This window comes from Nanorana parkeri, unplaced genomic scaffold, assembly GCF_000935625.1.
Source record: "Nanorana parkeri isolate BGI_ZX_2015 unplaced genomic scaffold, ASM93562v1 scaffold65, whole genome shotgun sequence".
Lineage (NCBI taxonomy): Eukaryota > Metazoa > Chordata > Amphibia > Anura > Dicroglossidae > Nanorana > Nanorana parkeri.
In genome coordinates, this window is record NW_017306333.1 from 969626 (window position 1) to 993688 (window position 24063).

At 41.8% G+C, this 24063-nt stretch overlaps 1 protein-coding gene across 3 annotated transcripts in view; it reads right to left on the reverse strand.

Annotated features, from left to right (window-relative positions):
* Positions 1-4512: 4512 nt before the first annotated feature.
* The window catches only part of FRS2 (fibroblast growth factor receptor substrate 2), a 51304-nt gene continuing 31753 nt past the window's right edge, over positions 4513-24063 (reverse strand). For 2 of the 3 annotated variants that reach the window (XM_018576378.1, XM_018576377.1), the window contains exons 2-7: positions 19654-19754; positions 14681-14772; positions 11367-11553; positions 8083-8238; positions 7106-7269; positions 4513-5531 (exon numbers count right to left, since the gene is read on the reverse strand). In XM_018576378.1, the coding sequence (XP_018431880.1) occupies positions 4584-5531; positions 7106-7269; positions 8083-8238; positions 11367-11553; positions 14681-14746 (1521 nt within the window). In that variant the 5' untranslated portion in view covers positions 14747-14772; positions 19654-19754 and the 3' untranslated portion in view covers positions 4513-4583. Of the gene's footprint in view, positions 5532-7105; positions 7270-8082; positions 8239-8680; positions 8730-11366; positions 11554-14680; positions 14773-19653; positions 19755-24063 lie in introns of those variants that run through there. The other variant, XM_018576379.1, reaches the window with a different exon arrangement.

The following is a 24063-nucleotide window of genomic DNA, read 5'->3' on the forward strand; positions in this document are numbered from 1 at the left end:
AAGCCCAAAGGCTAAAGCTGTCACATAATTTACTTTGCTGCAACCTGCTGATCCTATTATAAATGAATAAGAGAGACTGGGTCACACTTACAAGTTGTGCCATGGCTCTAAAATCTGATACTACTCTACAAAAGAAACAGTGCACATGAAGTAAGCTGTGCTATCCTCAAAGGCATAAGGCAGAGATCAGTGTGTAAGGGTTACATATGAACATATGTTAACCTCAACAATGTAAACACCCCAATAGTATATCTTGGGTACTCCAAAAACCAGCTGCTGAGAGAGCAGGAGAGGTTTAAATAGCCAGAAGCGACTGAGTGTAGAGCGTACGTGAGACACACAGGAGTTAGCAATGCAGCACTTAAAACTCCAGCGTGTTAATCCTTTCCATGGATTCCGATGGAATAAGGAAAATAATTCTGCTGAATAGTGTGCTATGCTCAAGGAATAAAGTCCTTAGACATTTACCTCGGTGTTCCTAAAGATCGCTCTTTGGCTATTCTCAGAGACTGGCACACACTGGAGACTATGCCACAGACCTGGACTTGTAAAATTATGTGGCTAACAAACCTGTACACTAGTTGTCTGAGAAGCATCACAAGTAAAGCCCAGACTAGGCCTTGGCACTGAAATCTTAATTCCAGCTGGGAAACTTTTCTCCAAACAGAAAAGCCGCCTATCCTCCGAGGACACTAGCAAAAAAACTGAAGCATGATGGAAGTGGGAGTGTTTATACCCAACTGGCCAGCAGCTTGGTTTGCCATTGTCTAATTTCGCCTAAAGACAGCAGTATAACCCATTTGTCTCTAATTTACATCCGATTCAGTGTTCCTTAATCAATGATAAAGATATGGGGCTTGCGATTGCTGATCTTTCTGAAAACACAAGTTGCCCAACCTGCTGATTTTCTGGATTCACTAATGAAAATTTGAGATCCAGAAAAAGCATAGTCTGCAAATATGTTTCAGGCCAGCGACTCAAAAGAGAGATCATCAGTGGAACAAACCAAGTGATACACTGGTTGCAACTTTGTCGAAATGGGAAAACCCCATTGAAAATTAAAACATTGGTTTCACACTGGAAGCCTGGTTCTTCATCCAATAAGTAGGCACGTGACACAGGAAGCTTTAATAAGAAACTATCTTCCAGCTGCCTATTCAGGGAGCAGGCATGTTTAAATCACAAGACTGGCTAAACCAAATAAATCCATTGGGGTGTATATAGTTTGTATATAAATACCTAATATTGAATGTGTATTTAGTTGTTTGCTGTTAGTTTCCTCTAGAGCCCAGCTCAGCAGCGATGTGGCAAGAATATTGATTGAAGAAAAAAGGGTGGATAGCCTTTCACATCAGAGTGGACAAAATACATCTATCCACAAACACTAGCAAAAACTGAGCAATGATGAGAGTAAGAGGGTTCGTCTATGAATTTTGTGTCCCTCGGTGGACCAGAAACAAAACTGACTGAGCAAGGATGAAATTAGACAGTGAGGCAACCAAGAAGCCAATAATGACTATTACAGAGTGGAGAACTGTCCATGGGACAGCTACAATAAAATGCTTCTCTGCTTTATGGAAGAGTAAAACTCATGAAAACGCCCCGATACAAAGCGCCGACGGCAACATGCATACAAAACAAAAATAACCTTATTCTCTCGCCCCCACCCATTTCTTTTACTAAACATAGCATGTGGAATTACCTTCGAACTAGCCGTAGTATACTAAGACAGCCATAATTCTTATCAATATGCAGAGGGTGGAGAGGGGCTGTAGTATACTGAACGGGATAAAGGCAGAGCTAGGGAACTAATAAAAAGAATAAAAAAAAAAAAAAAAAAAAAAGGGGGGGGGGGGGGGTTACTTTTGGTCGGGGAGGGCTGGGGCCCAGAGTCACTCCGTCTCTCTCATATTATGGTAGAGTTTGTATAATCTAACCAGGGATCCCGCTTCCCGCGTATTAAATTTTTTTTAAATACGAGCAGCTGCCTAAGGACCGCATTTGCTGGGGACTTCATGGAGGCTGTCTCTTACAGTGCTGGTCCGGCCGCACATTTCCTCCTCCTTCCCGCCACCTAGACCCACCCAAACAGCCATGTAGTGACCCTGAACAGCCCTATAAAGACCCGCGCCTGCCCGCAGTCCTGATGACACTGCATAGCCATAGTGAGACCCATATGCAGCCCTGGTGACACCGCACAGCCATGGCGAGACCCATAGCAGGTCTATAAAAAGGGTGTCATAGTCACAAGCCTCTATTTTGCACTTCATATAATCGCTGCTGTTTGCTGTAAGGCACAGAGGTGATAGACCAATATGTTTTTAAATATCCTGCCCATCAAAGCCCATGAGAGTGGATGAGCAGGGAATGAAAGGCCAGATGTGATGGGTGGTTACATCACTTAAAAGGCAGCGCTGACAAAAGCAACTGGAAGCCTGGATTATACACCGAGTGGCCAGATTATTATGACCACCCCATCAGTACTTCGTTGTTCCACGAGATGACTTCGTTGGGCCACCTTGTGACTCCACGAGATGTTGAAAGGTGATGCGAGGAATCTGACACTGCACTGTTGCCTTTCTGTTGTCTTGTACCAGTCTCGCCACTTTCCGTTCTGCCCTAACATTGACTAGTCGCTGACGGCCACAAGTCGCATGTTCAGACCCAGATTTTCGGCTGACAGTCCACTCTTTAAACACTTTAACAACAGCTGCTCTTGAACATTTAACGAATTCTGCTGTTTTGCTGATACTCGCTCCATGGCTCAGCGCGCCAACAATCATCCCACGTTCAAAGGCTGTTAAATCGCGTTGTTTACCCATATCTTCAGAAAAAAATCACTTCTACTGTCGTAGCAAACAACCTGCTTCCCTATTTATAATGGTCTGGCCCTCCAGCAACTACAGAGCAAAATTATAGCTAATTTGCCTACAAACGTCAGGTGGTCATAATAAACTGGCCACTCAGTGTATGGGGAGAGCAGGCAATCAGCGGTGTAAAATGGAAGTAGCTCAAATAAGTGAGAGAGACCTTTGTGGAGCATTTATTAAGGATAGACAAAATGCAGTAAGGGAATGCATTGCTTTTATTTTTTTGGACAATCTTTGTTCTACATGTAGCCATATAAATTGCAAATACAAACATTTTTAGTCAAAGAAAGAGCCAACAAGCCAGTCATGTGTAATCAGTATTTTATTGCCATGCTACAAAATGATGTTGGCACCAATGACATGAAATGAAAAATGTATTCGTTATGAAAAAAAAAAATTTTTTTAATGAACATTTGGTAAGCAATATCAGTACCTGATGCACACCAAAATTAAATTAAAAGCAACTATTCAGAATGGAACACAGTTTTCTTCTTAGATAAAAAAAGTCTGCATAGTATAATTTGCTTGAACCCTTCAGTGCAAACAGCAGAAGCAACTCTGAAAAACATGGTAATCCAAGAAAAGACAACCTTCAGCACTCAGTTGGCTCAGCATAATGCATGACGGAGAAACAAAGACTGCCAATTCTCTTGCTGCGCGCTTCCTAGCATTTGAAGGGTCACATATCAAGACAGTATCATGGAATGTTAAGTCCAGATATAAACCTAAGATTTTTTTTTTTTAAATGTCATGGAACGTTTGGCAATGCACACCTACATATCTTTAAAAAAAATCTACATTTTCTACACTACCTTTTATACAAAAGTTAATGTTTATATATTTTTAAGTATGAAAAAAAATTTGAATTTATAATGCAAATTAGGAACATACAATAATCTTACAATATCATACAATGTGATAAAAAAAAAAAGGGGGAAATCATTTTTGGCCTATACAAAATGTATATATGTCTGCATTATATAAATGCAACCCTGACATACTGTAACTAAAAACACCAAACCTTCGCGCATAGAACTAGATTCCTAAACCACCAAAGGCCTGCCATGAAAATTAAGACACTGACAGCCGCTTTGGAAGAATAGTCTGAATAGTGCTTCATGTGCAAAAAAATAAAAAAGGAACACGCTTCAATGCCGTTGCATGTCGGAAGGCTGACGGCCAACACTTTAACACAACGTCAAAAAAGTAAATATACAGTCGTACCAATGGCCTCAATGCATAATGCTGGTGCGACAAATTTGGCAAATTTCTGGACTCATAAAAAGTTAGTATAAAAATACATACTTGTATATAATTTCACACATTCATACTGTAAATGACATCCCAAAAAATAAAGTTATCTTTAGCTTTAAATGGCAACAGTCTAGATGCAAAAACATAGGCAAATGTCTAGTAAGTAAAATTGGCATGTCACTGCAACCTAACTTAATTAAATAAGTAAAAAAAAAAAAGGCAATACAGCTATGCAACTATACAGTACAAACTACTACTGTAGAGTGAATCTTATTTAGGAGTACCTGCTCTACATAAATTCCCTTTAGACGAAAGCACATGAGAAAAAAAAAAACTATGAAATAGTGTTAGTGTTTAAGACGTGAAGGGTAGTTTTTTTTTTTCTTCCATTTTTCTTTATGCAGGTATTTGTCCTTTGTAAAAGAAGTACACAAAAAGGTGCAAATGGCATAAACCTGCTCACATGGGTAAGTCAGTACTGTTGTGTCTAGTCTTTCTAGAAGTACCATCATCACGTGGCAGTGCTTTCTGCAGGTTGGACATAGCAGCAGTTCTTTCAATGTCTATCACAGCATACAGCTCCGTGCGCCTTGTAGGAGTTTGCGGAAGAGGAGTGGTAGGGGTTTTCGGTGTCTGGGGGTTGTCAGAGTCACTGCCACCTTCCAAATCAACCTGTATATAATTAAGCTGCCTATGTTCAAAGCTTGGGCGTCTGATATCAAAATTAAAAACAGTTGGCGAACAGTCCCGACGTCTAGAAAACTCAACTTTGTGAGCACTTAGTGGGACAGTTACGTTCTCTGTGTTTACATAATTATGCATGGGGTCTAGGCTATTATGAAATCCATTTATAGATGGTGTCTTTGGTCCTAACAAATCTTCCTCCTCCTTGCTGGATTTCCGGGCTTCCCAAACAGGAGGAAGAGATGGTAAATTTTCATAGTTTATTAATGCAGTTCTCCTCTGGGCAGAGTTATTAATATTTTGGACATCTGTGGGGAGAGGTGGTGGAATACGTCCCCTCCTTGGCCCAGAAGAAGATAATCCATTAACATTTTCATACACCATCTTAATGCCAGAAGGGGTATCTCGGCGTTCATCACTGTCATAACCAGTGTCCCACTCTGTGTTATTAGGGCAACTGCTGCTACCCTTTGCGACAGCTTGTTGTTCGTCAAGTTTCTCCAGTTTTTTTTGCTCCATCATTTGTCTTTGAACAGGAGTTGGTCCTAAAACAAACTTTACTCCTTCGGGTTCCAGAATAACATGGGGGTCTCCCTCTGGGATGGAACTGGGTTCATCTCTGGCTGAACTTTCTTCCACATTGGAAAGAGGTTGCTCGAGTGGTGTTGGTATACTTTGCCTTTGATCTTCTTGCACCCCAGTTGTGTTGACATACGTATGCACCTTGAGAAAAACACAAAAAGTAGAGTCAATATAGAAGCAACGCTTATAAATGGAAAGCCTTAGCCCATAAGTGTCAATTTATGGCAGATGGAAGCCACCATTCCCTAACTCATGTGCAAGTAGTAGTTTGGGTTAAACGTGTTCACCCAAGTCACTGTACTGGAAGAGGGCATGTTATTTGAATTGTAGCTTCCACTGGAGTCTCATGACACAGGCAATTTTGCTTTAAAACGGCATTAACATTTAACAGTGAGGCACAATTCAAAAGTTGTTCTTTCTCTAGAATGAGAAGAGACTAAAGTAAGGAGAGCACCTTGACGAGGACGACAGCTGAGAGACAGGTAACCCCGTGAACAAGGAACAGTATAAGAAGGTGAGGAAACTGTAGATTCCCCTACCGGACTGTTGGAAAGACATTCTCTACTACAGCACATGCCAACTGTGATCTCATCAGGAGGTTGTCTGATGGGTGCCATGAAAAGGCACTGGGAACAATACTGGGGCTAGAACCCTGGAAGGAACTCTAGCTGCAGGGACGAGGCATGAGAGTTAAAGCCCCAACGGGACAGTGAACAGTCTTTACACACCCTGGCTGAGGAGAGATCCCTCTGGAGAGGGGACTTGCAAGTACTAAAGAAGATAGGTCTAATCTGTGAGGAAGAGCCTAGAGCAGGTTGGGATACAGTTTCTAAGTCTCAACTGGTACACTAGTTATAACAAGAACCTTTAGATCCAGTATACCTCAAGGGGACAGAAGTATATCTGCTAATCCCTGCAATGGCACGCCAAGGTATAAGGTGAGGAGCTGAAGAGACCGTGTTTGTTAGAGTTCAGTCTTCAGGTTAACATTTCCAACACTAATATGCAGCACAGACTTTCACTACTGCAAGCAAAGCTCCTACCGTAATGTAAGGAAAAGCAGTGGTCTTTGAAGGGCTTGTAAATATCCAAGTATTTTTTTCCCTTTAAGGGCCTGTTCACACGATGTCCGTTTTCTGTGCTGACCTGATCCGTACGCTCCTGCACTAAATATGCATCCCTATGTGTTTTATGGACTACAGTTCTCACGTGCGGAGTCCGTTCAGTTTACGACAGAAATATACTGCATGTCACATTTTGTACGGCCAGGAAACGGTCCGGAAACGCAAAACGCGTCAAAAACGCACTGCAGCTAACATATGAAAGCCCCACTCCAGCAACGCATCAAAAACGCGGCCAAAGCGCACTGCATCAGTCTGCAGATCCGCACCTGATCAGGACCCGATATCATGTGAACAGGTCCTAAAGAATACCAGTGGCATCTTCAAATATAGCATACTGGCCACAGACTATATTCTAGTTGCTCCAAAGCATCTTCACTTTATTTCCAAAGTGCCCGGGGGGTACCAAGACTGGGCTGAAGGGCAACCATCTAATTTCTGTCCAGCATTTGCATAATTATTTAGGGGCTGCTCAGGCACAGTAAAGATATGTGCAACAACCTGGAAGTTTCCGTTTTACAGTTTACAATATTCTATAAAGCCACAGGCGCAACCTAAATACACAGATCATAGACATACTATAAAGCTACTTACATGGTCTTCAGGGGCAAGTAAAGGGTGTGTAGACTCCTCTCCAACAGAAGGAAGGCGTGTGCTCCCAACAGATGGGTGTCTACTTGAGGGGTGTGAAGATGCATCACCAAAAGATGGGTAACGTGGATATCCATTAGGTATACTTGAACCACTAAAACCAGGAGCTGCAAAAGAACAAGCAAAGCAGATTACATAAGTACAGAGACTGTACTTTAACCTCAAACAGCCATTAAAGACTAGCATCCACACTGCCTAAAGGCTTTAAATTGATGAACCATTTTAACGTAATCCTATGCTGCACATATGGAAACTTCGTGTCACCTCTAGTCTTGGAGTTTGTGAAATGGGTAGAGAACCATATCTGTAGTTCCAAGTCATAAGGATATTGCTTCTGCACTAAAATCAAGCCCTATGCCAGTTTTCTGTATTTCTATAAAATCTACATTTTATGATTAGACAATATTACATTCCCAGCTATTACCATTATGAGCAATTCCTAGGAATACATGAAGGCATTAAGCAATTCTATGCAGTAAGCACAGAAACTGTTTCTTAGGTCAAAAAGCTTACTTACAGCTAAAAAAAAGACAGCAATACCTGACAGGGGCGTAAACTGTTTTTATTTTTTCTTTGGGGGGGTGAGCAGCGGAATATAGATGCACTTTAGTCTGAGATCCGTGTAATCTCCTCCAAAATAAGCAACCACAGCTATAGCGCATTCTAGGTTGGATGGACTTTTTATGACTTGTAGCAATGCTCTACAGCCAGCATTCTTAATATACATCTGGTGCCACCATGGCTTAATTTACTGAAGGTGTAATCACTCCAGTGATATCAGTACTTAACTGTTTGGTGTGGGTTTATGGATGTTGAATGTATTTACGTCATATCGTTTCTGTGGTTCCAGCTTCACAGTGGACAAAGAGGAGAAAATGGCACCTTAACATTTTAGTAAATGATGATTCAAAAGTTCTTACTTGTGGGGGTGCGTGGAGTTCTTGGGACATCAAGCTCTGTCTGAGGACTTCTTTCCACCACTGGTTCTTCTACAACACTTATACTATTATTTTGCATGATTTCTTGCAACATATTAAAAAGCTCTTCTGCACGAGCACATTTAAAGGCAAATATTCCTGGAAATTAAAAAAAAAGGGGGATGAGAACTTCCATCACAAAACAGCTAAAATGCAAATTACACACATTCTGGGATATTCACAACACTACTGACCAGTCACTGTGACAAGAAGAAAACACAACATACTAAGATATCCTGCATAAGGAAAGCAATAACACGAGGTAGAGGTTGTATGCTTGGTACATGAGGATGCAAAATACTAGGAAACATTGGGGCCTCTAAAAGGACTAAAGAGCAGTGGCAGTTATTTAGCTATGTAGTCATGCTATGCGATGAACTATTTATTTGTTTTAATCCTTGTTGTAGTGAAAAGTAAGCAAATGCCCCTTTCATGTAGGCCTCTGGGAGAGATGGGAGAGGAAGAGAAGACAGACAGTACAAAGGAGGCATTGATATTGATGTACCAGGCCTCTTTGGACAGCAGAGGGAGCCCAACTTACCAGTACCAGCAAAGATAACCAGTGAGGTCCCAACTTTGGATTGCTCTTCCTTTTGCAAGCATTAAGTTAAAATGAACATTCTTGTTACGAAAGGATCTTTAATGTACGATCTGATTTTCGATCCTTGCCTTGAGTGCTCATCCAAAACATGCAACATCTTACATATGAGCCCATCTTGTCTAACTGATGTTTACTAGATATTAAAAGGACAACTGTACAATAACACCAAACTGCATCAACTAACCCTCTTGAACTAATTTACACTAGCACCCTCTACCTACCCAGCAAAGCCACATCCTGTCATCACCATTTAAATCTTCTTTACAGAAATCCTACCCATTGCCAGCAATGCATGTGCACTGAGAAGTCATAGACCTGTATGGTGGGCTGTCCTGGATGCTGGACTTATGTTCCAAGACTGTCTCATATAAGTTTATGAGGGCTCAGCATATATGGTGCAGTCAACGCTGAAGAGGCTTTCTGCCGATTAAGAGTAAACAACGCTGCAGGATGTAGTACTGATACAGAGGTAAGTAAGCAGCTGGGGTGGGAGCTGTTTATGTAGATTAGATCAGGGGGCGGGGGGGGGGGGGGATGTAGGTAAGTTTAGTGTAAATGTACATTTGGCCTTTGGGGAAAAAAAAGAGAAAATTCTTAAGCCAAGCCTTACTTTTATACAGATCAGTCAAAGCAATTCTTTCCTTAGGAGCTTTTGCAAATATACAAATAACTCATTTGTGAAGCAAAGTCAATGGGTGGCCTGCCACCCCAGTGCTTTCATATTGACCATTAATGCAGACCAATATTAAAACGTGTTACTTTAAAGTGTATATAAGCCCCCCAACTCATATTTGCTCCCTTTTGGTGTGTTAAATATACTATCAACACTGTTTTGTTAAATGCTTCTGCCACGCATCTTTTGAGCTGATAATTCCCTGTCCACTCTGCCTGTAATGCACTCTTATCAGTTACTGTATTTTTCGCTCCATAAGACACACTCCCCCCCCCCCAAAAAAAAGGCGGGTGAAAATGTGCGTCTTAGGGAGCGAATCCCTATTGCCTGACGCCCGAAAACATGCAGTTTCCGGTGCCGGCCGAGTCGTTTTTTTGTACATTTAGCCCTGCTAAAGCAGATCTAAATGTACAGTGGGAGCCGTTGCTCGTTTAATACAAGTAATCTAACAGAATCCAACAGAACTTTCTAAAAAGAGAATAGCCTGTGCTGCTGCTCTATCTCTCTTCTCATCATAAACTGGGGCAGCTTCTTGGCAAGCTACAGTATATTGCATAACTGCAGTGCAGAAAAATTAGGTCAGGCACCTGGCTATGTAGAATGGCAGGTGTGGGTGAGCCTCAAGTGCTGAACAGAATATTACTGTATAGATAACAGAATTGTAAAACTTAACATATTTGCTTTGCTGAAAAGGAGGATCAAAGCGAAGACTGGCTAACCCCCCCCCATGCCTAGACTTTTGGTCACATGTCCTGGACATGAGGTTGCCTGTAGCTTTTTCTTCAGAAAAAATATGCTTTTTACGTGTTTATTAATTCGGTTTTTTTCAACTCAGCAGAAAAAGAAACAGCTTTAAGCTAACAAAATACAGACCTGCTTTAAACAGGATGGACAGGTTCAATAACCAACTATGATGGAAGAAGAAAAGGCAGGCCAGCTTTGGACTTTGCTACCCAGAGTTGGCAGCTGTTCAAGTGCCCCAGGTTTTTGGGGTCTTGGGATGCTTATAAAAAGACACTGAAAAGTATTTTCAGGCACGAGAAGGTGTCTACTTTATATTAAATATTGCCCCTTTACAAAACTATTTCTAAAGAAAGGTTCGCTTTATCTAAACATACCCATCTTTAGGTATATTTTCTTTAGCTTTAATAACAAAAAAGCAAGATCATTAAGGGAAGCAAAATCAAGGGGAAAAAGTTGAAGTACCTGGAAAGTCAACAGGGTATACAAGCTAACATTGTAATATTCATAGCTGAAATGTTATTCTTGCCTCTAGCTGCACTGTCTCTGTGTGCACTAACACAGTAGCATTCGCCGTCTTGCCATTCGTCCGATACAAATCTGTAGGTTGCTATTAATACCAGACTGTCACAATGAGATACTAAATATTATGCTGCATCACATAGGTCTACCATTAAGGTGCCACGAAACTCAGGAGTTAAACCTTAAAAATACATTCAGGTACCCTATTAACAAAAATGTATCTTATTTGTGTATCACTCAGCTGTAAATCCTCAAATCATCTCTGAATTGGTGCTGACACTGTCCTTCCTTCTGGAGGGTGGCTACTTTTGGTCCCCATGGTCCCTGTGTGTGTTGTAAAGTATCCACCACTCCAAGCTCACTCCTGTGATGGACTACAATCTCAATACAAATTACAAGCTAAAACGTGAGATTGTAGACCATCACGGGAGTGATCTTGGAGCGGTGACTACTTTACAACACACAGACACAGACTAGAAGTAGGACTATTTACAATTGACTGTAAAGGGACTAAAACAGAAGTAAAATACAATCAAGTTAACAAAGTCATAGTCTGTATTTACAGATATTGATTTAAATATTTTCATGTGAAAAAGTATTGTGTTTCATTGTGGTAGAAACAGAGCAGTTACTATTGCTTCCACTATTTTAATTTCACAAATCACTAAAAAAAAAAGTCTATAAACTCACCTTGCCCAGTCTGGCACCGTCGCCCACTTTCAAAAGAGAAAAGGTTTGAATCGTATCCATAGCGGCGTAGGCAGAGGTAAGGCCATTTGACCGAGTCGCGCTTACGTGTGTACAAGATAAGTTCATTTTCTGTTAGTTCCATCACGCCAGAGCCCAACTCATTACCATCATCATCCACATTAATAACCTTTCAAAAAAAAAAACACATACATTACCAAACTATAAAGTTTACAGTGAAACTCCCTTTATTTAGCTCCAGGAAACAAGCTGAATCAATCAGTGAGCTACTACTGCTATCTAGCAAACACTTGAAACATTGTAAAATGAACGTCACGTGTATTTCCACTTCTGCAGTCAAATGTGAAAAAAAAATACCCTGTGTGTGTTTCTTATGTGTTCCTATATCTAAACTTACCTTTCTAGGAGGTTTCTTTGGAGCAGGCATTTGGGCAGACTGCAAGCTGCCCTGCACAATTTGAAACGTGGAGAGGGAAAAAATGGGGACAGCCTCCATTTCCTCTCATTAACATACAATTCAGAACATAACCCTTGAGAGCTTTCATCTTTTGTTCGGACAGACAGTGTTCAAAACTAGTTTTACAACTGATAATAAGATAAGCCAGCACAGTACAGACTTAATTATGGGAAATATTAACTTCCCAGTCACCTCCTTAACATTACAAACTTCAGTTTTGGAATTCTCAGAAAAGAGGTAGTGAATATGTAAGCAGCCATTTTGTTCATAAATGTTGTTTTATGAATGTGAATGAACATGTGACAAATATAAAGTAGGTGTTGTGCCAATTTGGCTGCAAAAGTGGAAATACATTTTAGTCCAATTCATCTAAAATTCGCTATTGCTAAAATACAGAGCAGTTCACAATTTCACAGTGAGTGATTCTTCTTCTGTGGCCAACTCCCTATCTCTATGCTTCTCCTAACACTAGTCACACCCTAATTTCTGAAGTAGGTTTGATTATAACTGGTGGCTGATTGTAAGAGGCATGACCTTTACTCAGTTTTTCTGATTTTATAAAGCTACATGCATCCAATAATATTAGATTAGCACACACATTTGGAGTTCACCAAACAGATGTGGCATACTCCCTAAACACACGGAAGGTTTTCTGGTCAGATAAGATCGTGGGAAACGCTCTGTGTGGTGCAAACCCAACACTTCCCATCACCATGAGAACACCATCCCCACAGTGAAGCATAGTGGTGGTAGCATCATGCTGTGAGATGCTTTTCATCAGCAGGGACAGAAAACTGGTCAGAATTGAAGGAAAAATGCAGCTAAATAATACAGGACATTTCGTAAAGAAAACCTATTTCAGTCTACCACAGATTGGACATTTGAATTAGGGATGCACGGATACCGTTTTTTTTGTATCAAGTACCGATATTTTTCTTTATTAGTATATCAGTACTCGCCGATACAGAGTAACAATATCGACATCTCGAGGTAGCATGGCTTCTTGATTGGTTCGGAAGCTAGCTTCACGCTACCTTTAGACACTGCAAGGCAGCCTTGCTTCCTGACCAATCAGTAAGCCAGGTCATGACCTGTCACCCAGCTTCTTGATTGGTCAGGAAACCGGCTCTATGCTCCCTCACAGGAAGTTCAAGTATCAGGGTAAGTATCCTTGCATTTGGGACGAGTACTCTTACCGGCATCAGTGAATCCCAAACTTAAATGTCTTGGAACAGCCTAGCCAAAGCGCAGACCGAAATCAAATTGAGAATCTGTGGCATGACAAAGATTTCTGTATACCAACGCAATCCATCTAACTTGGAGCGGGAGCAGTTTTGCCTTGAAGAATGGCCAAAAAACCAAAGTGAGTATATGTGCTAAGCTAAGTGAGACACCCCAAGGCACTTGCAGCTGCATTGGCAGCTAATGGTGGCTCTACAAAGTATTGACTTTTTGGGGGTGAATACTTACACACACACACTTTTCTGAATTGTTATCTTCATTTTTGTGTTACAATAAAAATTAACTTGCACCTACAAAGTGGTAGGCATATTGTGTACATCAGGGCTCAAAATTTCCACTCGCCCCCCTCGCAATTTGCGAGTGAAAATGAAGCCATTGAGTCAGACACTCAGTCATGGACCGAGTGCCTGATGCCTTGCTCCTATGCTTCTGCCCGTGCATCTTCCCATATTAAAGATGGCTACATGAGGGCAGCCATCTTTAATAAGGTCCGTTCTTGTATCCTAGCTCTTGTATACCCCCTACGTGACACACTCACCCACTGCTGTCATGGTGGCGCTGTAAAAGTGAAACTACAGCTCCCATAATCCTCGGTGCACAGGCAGGAAGTTATATAACTTCGTGCGTGTGCGTGCGTCCGGGCACTGCCTCTTTAGGGGACCCTGGTCTCTCATGTGCTGGAGCAGTGCTGAGAACAGGAAGCAGTGATAGAGCTGGTGAGAGATGCTGCTCGTACACATTATCCACACTCTGTACCGATCTGGCCACTCCAGGGCCTCTGCTAGGGGAGGCAGAAAGGGGCTAGCTATATTAGGTGGAATAATGGAACACTAAATTCATGGACGTCACAATACAGGGGCAGCCCTGGGGTGAACTGGCAGACCACAGGAGGGGCTCCAACAACTTACTGTGCCACAGGTCCCCTTCATGCAGCCTCAGCTGCAATAACTATGCATGGGACCAGAGTTAGTCCCAAGTGTCAGGCCCCTGCCAGCAGGTAATTGAAGGGGACATAGAGATGGGTTGGGGTGCCATGTGTGTGTTGTGGGTGAATGTGCATGCGTAATGTCCTGTGCGTTGTGCTGTGGCTGCATGTGCAATGTCCTGTGTTCTTTGTGCTGTGGCTGTATGCGTAATGTCCTGTGCGTTGTGCTGTGGCTGCATGCGCAATGCCCTGTGCGTTGTGCTGTGGCTGCATGTGTAAAGTCATGTGTTCTTTGTGCTGTGGCTGTATGCGTAATGTCCTATGCGTTGCGCTGTGGCTGCATGTGTAATGTCCTGTGTTTTGTGCTGTGGCTGTATGCGTAATGTCCTGTGCGTTGTTTTGTGGCTGTATGTGTAATGTACTGTGCTCCATGCGTTGTGCTGGTGTGTGTTGTGCCCTGTTTGTGTTTGTTTGCGTTATGCAGGGCAACTAGTGGCGAGTAACTTTTCAGGCCTGGCTAGTGGCTGATGACCTGAAATTTTGAGCCCTGGTGTACGTTACCTGGTACAAACCCACCAAAAAAGCCATTTTAAATTCCAGGTTGTAATGCAAAAAGCAGGAAAAACACCAAGGGTCACTTCAAGCCATGATAGAAGAAAAGTTAAAACTTACCTTGAACCTATTTTGTTGGTTATCTGCAAAAGCTTCTTTATCTGGACAGCTACAACAGCTACCCATTGCTTCTTTAGACGACCATGTGATCACTAGACACAATAGTAAAAAAAACAACAGTGTTAGGAGATATTATACAACGCGCACACTAAAAAACATTTTAAGTACTATTACAGTTACAAACTGCAAAGTTGTGACCTGAATAATGCTCAGCATTTTAGATTAAATAAAAAATGTTAATGCATTTCCAAGAGCGTCAGTTAATATACAGGTGAAATTAGAATAATTAGAATATCGTGCAAAAGTTCATTTATTTCACTAAAATCTGATGTTTCAATTTCTGGTTGATGCTGCAGAGTTAATGAACCTAAAACTTTTTGATACCTTTCAGGTGTTCAAATGGGAAGAGCTCTGGGCTTGAATTGACAAGCAACAACATTATTTGGGTAAACTGGTATAATAACTTAGGGGAATGGTAAGGAAGCAAAAAGATTTTAATAAGAACTCTTGAAGTCTATTGAGGGATAAAGAAATTTAGTAATTTTGGGGTTAAGGTTGGGAGTGGGACAATGTCAAACAAAAAATGGTAAGCAAGCACCTGTAAACTCCAACCTCCATCCATCCATTATGCCTCAGTTTTGTGAGCAAACAGTACATGAGGCCCAGACCAGGGCAGGTAATCACCAGTAAGGGGAAACTGCTACCTGAAGAATGATGGGTTTCAATTAGCAATGTGGAAGACAACCAATCTTCCACCATAAAGAAAATAGGTGGAACAAACTACTTGAACGGGATAAAATAAATTGGACCAACTGCAAGGGTGGTCAACAAGAAGCAAAAGGCTTAAGCCTAGCATATCTAATCCTAGACATCCAGTAAGGAAGCAAAGTAAGGCCATAAATCCGTTCAAGGTGTAAGCTTTTGGGGAAAGGCATGGCTCAATGTGAAAAATAACATGAAAACCTAACTTTAGGTACCTCATTCAAACTTACTGCTGCCTTGGGATGCCTAAAAAGTATTGAAGATCGTATCCTACTGGTTGATCTGAGAATCTGGTATATCTGCGAAAGGTTCTGCCTCATGTATGTGACAGAAGACTGTGATGTAGGAAAGCTGAGCAAGCTCCTTCTAATTGGTAGTCTCCCAAACAATTTGGTATAGGAGCAGAGGCACAGATCCTAAAATAAAGATTTAGGATACAAACATTTCGTCTCCGTTCACACATTAGCGCTAAACATTAAAAATAATTAATTCCAATGTACAATGTTCACACTTGGACACGCATCCCCCAAAAAAGTCCAAGCACGATTTCCTGGCCGGACTCCGCGCGTTCTGGCTATAATAATAGCCACAAATGCGCAGAATCCTTGTGTATGTTAAAGTTTACGCCTTTTAGTGCCACACGGTTTCCAAGCGGAAAACCCAGCAAAAAACGCTACCGCTATGAATGGAGCCTTAGTGCACCTAAAGAGCTGAAGTAGCACAAAGTATTCATTTTAGTTTATGCAACAGAACTGTGTGTGGATTGCTCTTGTATCAAATGTATTCCGGTTGAATTAAAAAGGAATTGACCGAACATAAACATGGAGTGGCAGCACAGTACACCTGTTTTAACATTTCCAACACAATGCAAAGAGAAGCATACATAACAATACATTGTGGGGCAGAAAAAGTTATATGGATCATATGCAAAAAAAAAAGCTGCACCTGTTTGAAGAAAAAACTTTGGTAGCAGAACCTGGCCTACCTACACACATGGAAATGGTTTATACAGTCGTGGCCAAAAGTTTTGAGATTGACACATATTCATTTTTACAAAGTCTGCTTCAGTGTTTTAAGATCTTCTTGTCATATGCTACTATGATATACTGAAGTATAATTACAAGCATTTCATAAGTGTCAAAGGCTTTTATTGACAGTTACATTAAGTTTATGCAAAGAGTCAATATTTGCAGTGTGGACCCTTCTTATTCAAGACCTCTGCAATTCGCCCTGGCATGTTAATCAACTTCTGGGCCACATCCTGACTGATGGCAGCCAATTCATGCATAATCAATGCTTGGAGTTTGTCAGAATTTGTGGGGGGGTTGTTCACCCACCTCTTAAGGATTGACCACAAGCCCTCAATTGGATTAAGATCTGGGGAGTTTCCTGCCCATGGACCCAAAATGTCGATGTTTTGTTCCCCAAGCCACTTAGTTATCACTTTTGCACTATGGCAAGGTGCTCCATCATGCTGGAAAAGGCATTGTTCGTCACCAAACTGTTCTTGAATGGTTGGGAGAAGTTTCTCTTGGAGGATGTTTTTGTACCATTCTTTATTCATGGCTGTGTTCTCAGGCAAAATTGTGAGTGAGCCCACTACCTTGGCTGAGAAGCAACCCCACACATGAATGGTCCCAGGATGCTTTACTGTTGGCATGACACAGGACTGATGGGAGCGCTCACCTTTTCTTCTCCGGACAAGGTATTTTCCAGATGCCCCAAACAATCATAAAGGGGATTCTTCAGAGAAAATGACATTACCCCAGTCCTCAGCAGTCCAATCCCTGTACCTCTTGCAGAATATCAGTTTGTCCCTGATGTTTTTCCTGGAGAGAAGTGGCTTCCTTGCTGCCCTTCATGACACCAGGCCATCCTCCAAAAGTCTTTGCCTCACTGTGCGTGCAGATGCACTCACACCTGCCTGCTGCCATTCCTGAGCAAGCTCTGCCCTGATGGTGCCCCGATTCCCACAGCTGAATCAACTTTAGGAGACGGTCCTGGCGCTTGCTGGACTTTCTTGCCCTGAAGCCTTCTTCACAACAATTGAACCTCTCTCCTTGACGTTATTGATGATCCGATAAATGGTTGATTTAGGTGCAATCTTAGTAGCAGCAATATCCTTGCCCGAGAATCCCTTTTTGTGCAAAGCAATGATGACTGCACGTGTTTCCTTGCAGATAACCATGGTTAACAGAGGAAGAACAATGATTTCAAGCGCCACCCTCCTTTTAAAGCTTCCAGTCTGTTATTCTAACTCAATCAGCATGACAGAGTGGTCTCCAGCCTTGTCCTAGTCCACACTGACACCTGGGTTAACGAGAGAATCACTGACCTGATTTTTTGGGGGATTAAGTTCATTTTCATGGCAAAGAGGGACTTTGCAATTAATTGCAACTGATCTGGTCACTCCTCATAACATTCTGAAGTATATGCAAATTGCCATCATACAAACTGAAGCAGCAGACTTTGTGAAGATTAATATTTGTGTCATTCTCAAAACTTTTGGCCATGAGTGTACACTACTGCTACCTAAGCACTCACTGGCTTTCATCCCTAACATTTAGTTGGAATAATGGAAGGAAGGATGGCTCCATGGTATCCTGGGCACAATTTGCTGCAAGTCATCTCAACACATAATACCTCTTCCCAGTATTAAAACTCAATAACCATAGGTACCAGTCATGGTTTCAGGAGCAATTTTATTTAAAGAGGAGCTAAACCCTGGAAGCTGTGCGCAAAAAATGGCTGACCAAGAGTAAAGGACTAGTCACCAGTATTGCCTGTAGCGGATCTTTCCCAATTACTGACTTATCATGCCTTGTTCTGCAGCTGTGGCCATCTGGTTGAAGACATGGCTTAAGCTTTCTCATGTCAGAACCTCTAGCAAGAACACTGAGCAGAACAGTAGTGACATCACCAACACTTACTCCAAATCTTAATCTCAAACTGCAGATATACAGCCATGACACTGTAGACACATACCAGGAAATGCACTGCTATTTTTTAGGATGTATATATGGTACTCCTTAGGCACAATTAACATTTCTACATTTACCTATTTTCACTTATTGAGTTCAGTGCCACTTAAAGTAACACTTAACTCAGGAATTAAACCTTCAGGACTAGTTCACACCATAATTGCGTGCATCTGCAGTGCAATGCATTTTGCTGCGTTTTTAAAGCTTAAAATCGGCTTTCACGTGCAATCCAGTGCGTTTGCATGCGTTTTTGATGCATTACATTGCAATTAGGTGCAGCCAAAATGAGACAAGCCGTATTTTTGGTGTGCAGAAATCCCATTGGGAAAGCATTGTGATGTGATTTTGATCAGCTATCAAACTGAACTGCATCTGGTGTGAACTAACCCTCAAAATTAATTCATTCCAGGGGAAACAAAACACCCTCCAGGAGGAAGGACAGGATCAGCACAAATTCATAGATGATATGAGGATCTACACAAATAAGATACAGTTTTGTTAATAGTTGGGAATGCATTTTTAAGGTTTAACTCCTGAGTTTAGGGTCACCTTAAAGTGATCTTAAAGGAGAAATTAAAAAACAAAGTTAGGCTTTAATGAGACCCTCCTTTGCTAGAGGCTGTTGATTTTTTTTCTCTTTAAAAAAATCCTAATTTCTCATTTTCTAGTGGCTCGCCGCAGCGCACTTCCCCCCGCCCCCTGCATGGGTGCCACCATCGTTCTAATGGAGGCACCCGTGCACGCTCGTGCCCGCAGTGGCTGTGTGCGTCCATAGACACACACAGCCCTGTGGCAGGCCACGCCCCTTCCCTCTTTAAATGATGGCAGAAGGAGCCTATGGCTCGTCTGCCATTAGTATCCTCCCCTCGCAACCAGGAAGTTCAGGGAACGGAGGATCTCCTCTGACCTGCGTCGGGGACTAGCACAGCTGACAGCTAAGTGTGGAGGGGACTGTGGAAGAAAAAAGGTCCTGGGCCGTTTTTACCCTAATGCAGGGAATGCATTAAGGTAAAAAACGCCCAGACCTTAATACTACTTTAAAAGCTTTCTTAGTATACTGACTGGTCACTATAAACCAGACTTGCTATTTACAAACAGCAATACATTTACTATTGAAATAGCATTTATTTCCTCCTACATGCTTTAATAAAAGTTCACTTATCCTTTAATACATACATTTAATACATTTTACACACAGAACATTCTGAAATCACAGCAATGAGAACTTACGTAGATCTGGCCGTTAATCTCCCTAACCTTTGCTGCAGCATTAGGGCGTCAGTCGTGTACCATCACAGCATGCCGTACAAGTTCTCGAATAGCCTTTCAACCTTTACAGAGAGAAAAAAAGAAAATAGATCAGTGACTGACTTCTTACTGGCAACAATGATTCATGCTAAGGCACATTAGTGACATATTCCAAGCAACCTATGCAGGCCCACTTCCCTATCGTCACCCTGCCATCCCACACACAAATTCCTAGAGTCTATAGTTCGCATACTAGTTGCAGCACAAACCTTCCAAAAGGATCTTTACCACCCTAGGTATCTTTCTACTAATCAGCCATTACGCCAGTGTTGAACTTTTGGTAAAAATAAAAAACAGCATAATCAAAACTATCTGGAAGAGTCATCTGAAAAAAGTAACCAATCTTGTATCACCTACACGTTAAAGGACAATTGAAATATTGATCAGGCTTAAATGAATGTAGCATAAGCATCCAGTAAGAAAACATTTCCAGAGAAAATATTCATCCACCTACACATGAGTAAACACTCCCTGGGACACGGCCTGGAGACATACAGTGATCTGGCAGTTCAAGGGAATGCATTCTGCTTAAAAAGGGAGATCACACTAGAAACCTAACTGAACATCTCAAAAGTAAAAGCATTTAAATTAATTGAAAAAAACCATGAATTATCTGTAATTATATGAAAATACTATTGCAACATGAGCCACAAGTAGACTGTCGCTGATTCATGATTAAGTACTTGTAAATGCCATGGACTCTGCCCACCTATACACGTACATGTAGGGTGAGGCTAGTCAGCACACTTTGTTTGGGGATTGCTGCTTGTGTGCACCCGTGTACGATAAGGAAACAAAACAAACTGAAATGATGAGCCTGACACACCTAAATTAAAACAATTACTAAAAGTTTAAAATATGAAACAATAATAAATCAAGCTGAATGCTGCCTGTATAAATTGAGCAGAAAAAAACCCAAACACTCTTTAACCCCTTCATGACTGAGGCCCTTTTTTCAATTTTTGCACCCATACCTTTAATGACCGAGGCCTCTTTCTTTTTTTTGTTTCATGTTATAATCCACATTTTAGGCCTGAAAATTACTTCATACCCCTAAACATTATATATTTTCTGAAAGCCAATACCCTTAAGAATAAAATGGTGGCAGATGCAAATTTTTATGTTGCATGATATTAGCACAGCTTATGATCAAACCCCAAAAAGTTAGTGAAAAATGCACTCAAGTTAGATTTAGTGCCCCAAAACACTATATAAAACCAATTTTTTTTAAATAAAATATAAAAGATGAGGTCACAACGAGTAGATACCCAACATGCCCAGGTTAAAAATTGTATGTGTCTGTGAAACGGCCCCAAAATTCAGTACCACAAAAAGTTCATAGACGACGATTTAAAAGCCCCTACAGGTCATCAGTTTTGAGATACACAAATATTGACCCTAGAAATATTGTGCTCACTCTGGCGTGCACGGAGATACCCAACAACATGTGTAGCGCGATCATCGTTTTAGTACGTAGGCCCCCCATGTGATAGCATATTGGCAGTGACAGGTACACTTTAAGGTGATACTGGGGGTCCAAAAGTGTCACCTCTACACTTGGAATAAGCTATTGAAGTGCAGATCGCACTTCAATAGCTTATTGCTGGGCTTCAGGAGCCAAGCAGACAGCTATGGGACCGGAAGTGATGTAATCTGCATTGCTCCTGGTCCCAAATAATGGGGAGGGGATCAGTGAGAGGACATTCGCCGCTCTCCTCCCCAGCTTCCTGCCGATACCCAAGTGGTGGTCAGTTTATCGACCCGTAGAAGTGATCTGGCGACAGGGTAGTCGCCAGAATCGCTTCCATTGTAAAGCCGGCTCTACAAATGTAAACGTAAACAGAGTCCCGGCGGAAGTTCGTTGAAGTGGGCACGCTGCCAGTGACGTACTATGTACATCACAGGTTGTGAAGGGGTTAAACAAAGTGCTAGTAAAAAAATTAGATGTGGTGGTTACAGTAGTTTTAATCTTTTCAAGCTTTCTTTATTTTAACCTGGTAATCCAGTGAAAAACACTTTCTGGAAGGTAGCTACATTTACTTCTCCACTGTATATAATGAGGGAGTGTTGTTGCCACACTGGCTCGACTAATATGTTGTTCATCTACATTACGAAGGGGAGGTTAGTTGTTTACAGAAGGAAGACCTTTGAAAGTAAACTCTCAAAAAGTATCTGGGAAGATCACCAGGTATTTCCGGTACTTGCTGAGAAATAGGATCTGTAGCTTACCTGTAAAGTGCATTACAGGACACAGGATGACGTATTCTGCAACCTAAGGTTATGCTGCCACCTTCAGGAGAGTGGATATTGGCAAGAAAAGGACAGCATGGTATAATTCCTTCCATTCCTAGCAAACCTTAGTTTTGTAGCAAGCAATAATAGCAATGAATCATAACGGAAGAGAGGGGCCTGTAATTTATTCCAAGAAAAGGATTTTTACAGGCAAGACAAAAATCCTCTTTCTTAAAATCGTACATGACACCACAACAAATGAAGTATTCTGGAAGCTTGAGGACATCCAAAAGCAACACAGCAAACAAGTGGCTAACAGGCTCATAAAACAAACCAGTAACAACCAAGGCCTTACAGCTTACAGAGCCACTTAAGGTACCTTATGACAAAAGCCTGTGACCCTGAAACCAGAATGTTCACCTAGTACAACTTAGTGAACATGGAAACCAAAGACCAGGTGGTGACCTTGCAAATCTAAAAACCTGAAGTCTGATGCTGAAATGGCCAGGAAGCACAAAAGGATCTAGAGTAGTGCGCCTTGACCGGAAAGAGGGGGGGGGGCTTTGCCCTTGAGCTCATAAGCTTGGATAAGTTGTCAAATCCACCTAGGAAATAGCAGAATGTAGAATTCCAGGCACAAAAAAAAAATGTTTAAATATATTTCTCAATAGTCAGTCGCAAAGGATATAAATCCACTCTCTGCACCAAATGCCTTCACAAAACCAGTCATTACCTAGTAAAAGTAGTGATAAACTATCACTGTGCTGCCAACATAACATGCATAGATTAGGCTGCCTGCAGAAAACTACGGGGGGGGGCACAGGTACAATCCTAGTCAACCTGCACAAACAGGAGAAAGCAGCAGTGACTTGTCTACATTACACAAGGCTCCTGCCCAGAGGCAAAGTGCAGGATGACCGCATGAAAAATTTCTGGAGAATATACACAAAGAACACCAAGATTCAAGTAAGAATACACATGGATCTTGTATTGAGACAATATCTTCTTATCCCAGAGAGCAGCTTTAAGGAATGAAAGTAGTCTTCCAGAATGGGCCTGATGACTAGGAGACAGGCTCGAATAATGCGTACCACATCCAAACAATGGAAGGACATCTCTTTTGGATGTCTAGACACAGGACAGAGATGATAAGACAAGACAATGTTCGGGTGGCAGAAACACACCACCTTGGAAGGAAAAGAGAACCTTTTCTTTGTGTAGCACAAGGAAGGGTTCTTTACACATCAAAGCCGTCAAGGTGATGGCCACAGGGAAACAATCTTGCAAGAGAAGCCAGAGGAATATCCCTAGCCCTAGCTTGAGATCCCATGGAATCTCTGTGAAACATTCAGAGTAAGGAGCGACAGGCAGGCGGTCTCTGAAAATGAACTGCCAAGGCCAAAATTTTACCCTTTGTGGAACTCAAGGCCAAACACTCATCCAGACCAGACTGGAGGAATGGCAGGATTTATGGAGTATTACCTGGGATGGAACTTCCTTGCCTCGCACCAAGAAAAATATGCTTCCAAGTGTAATGGCAGATCTTACACGAACTTGAATGTAGGGATGACCAAATCCAAAAGGGGCCACATCTCTTAGGACCTGGGCTTCACAGCCAAGCCATTAATGCTAGCAGCCAAGAAGCAGGATGGTAAACCAGTCACTAGGAAAGAAGATCCTGACAAACCAAAGAGCCTACTAGAAGCTTGACTATGTTTAAGCACCATGTCCGCCTGGGGCAGTTTGGCGTAATGAGGATCACTGGAATCTTGATTATGCAGAGCAGACAGAGGAGGAGCTTTAGAGGTGGAAAGGTAAAGATCAAGTTGAACAGATCCTATGGAGTCACTAGAGCATCCACAGTAAAGGTCTGAGGATCCCTGGACCTGGCAAAAGTCTGCAGTTTGTTGTTGAACCTGGAAACCAATAGCTCCATGTCCAACATCCACCACCTAGGACAGAGAACCCAAAACACCTGTAGGTGAAGGGACCACTCTCTGGAGTCCAGATGCTGAGCACTAAGGAAATCCACCTGCCAATTGTCCATGCCTGTGACATGCACTGCTCTCAAGGCTGTAATGTAAAGTTCTACCCAACTCA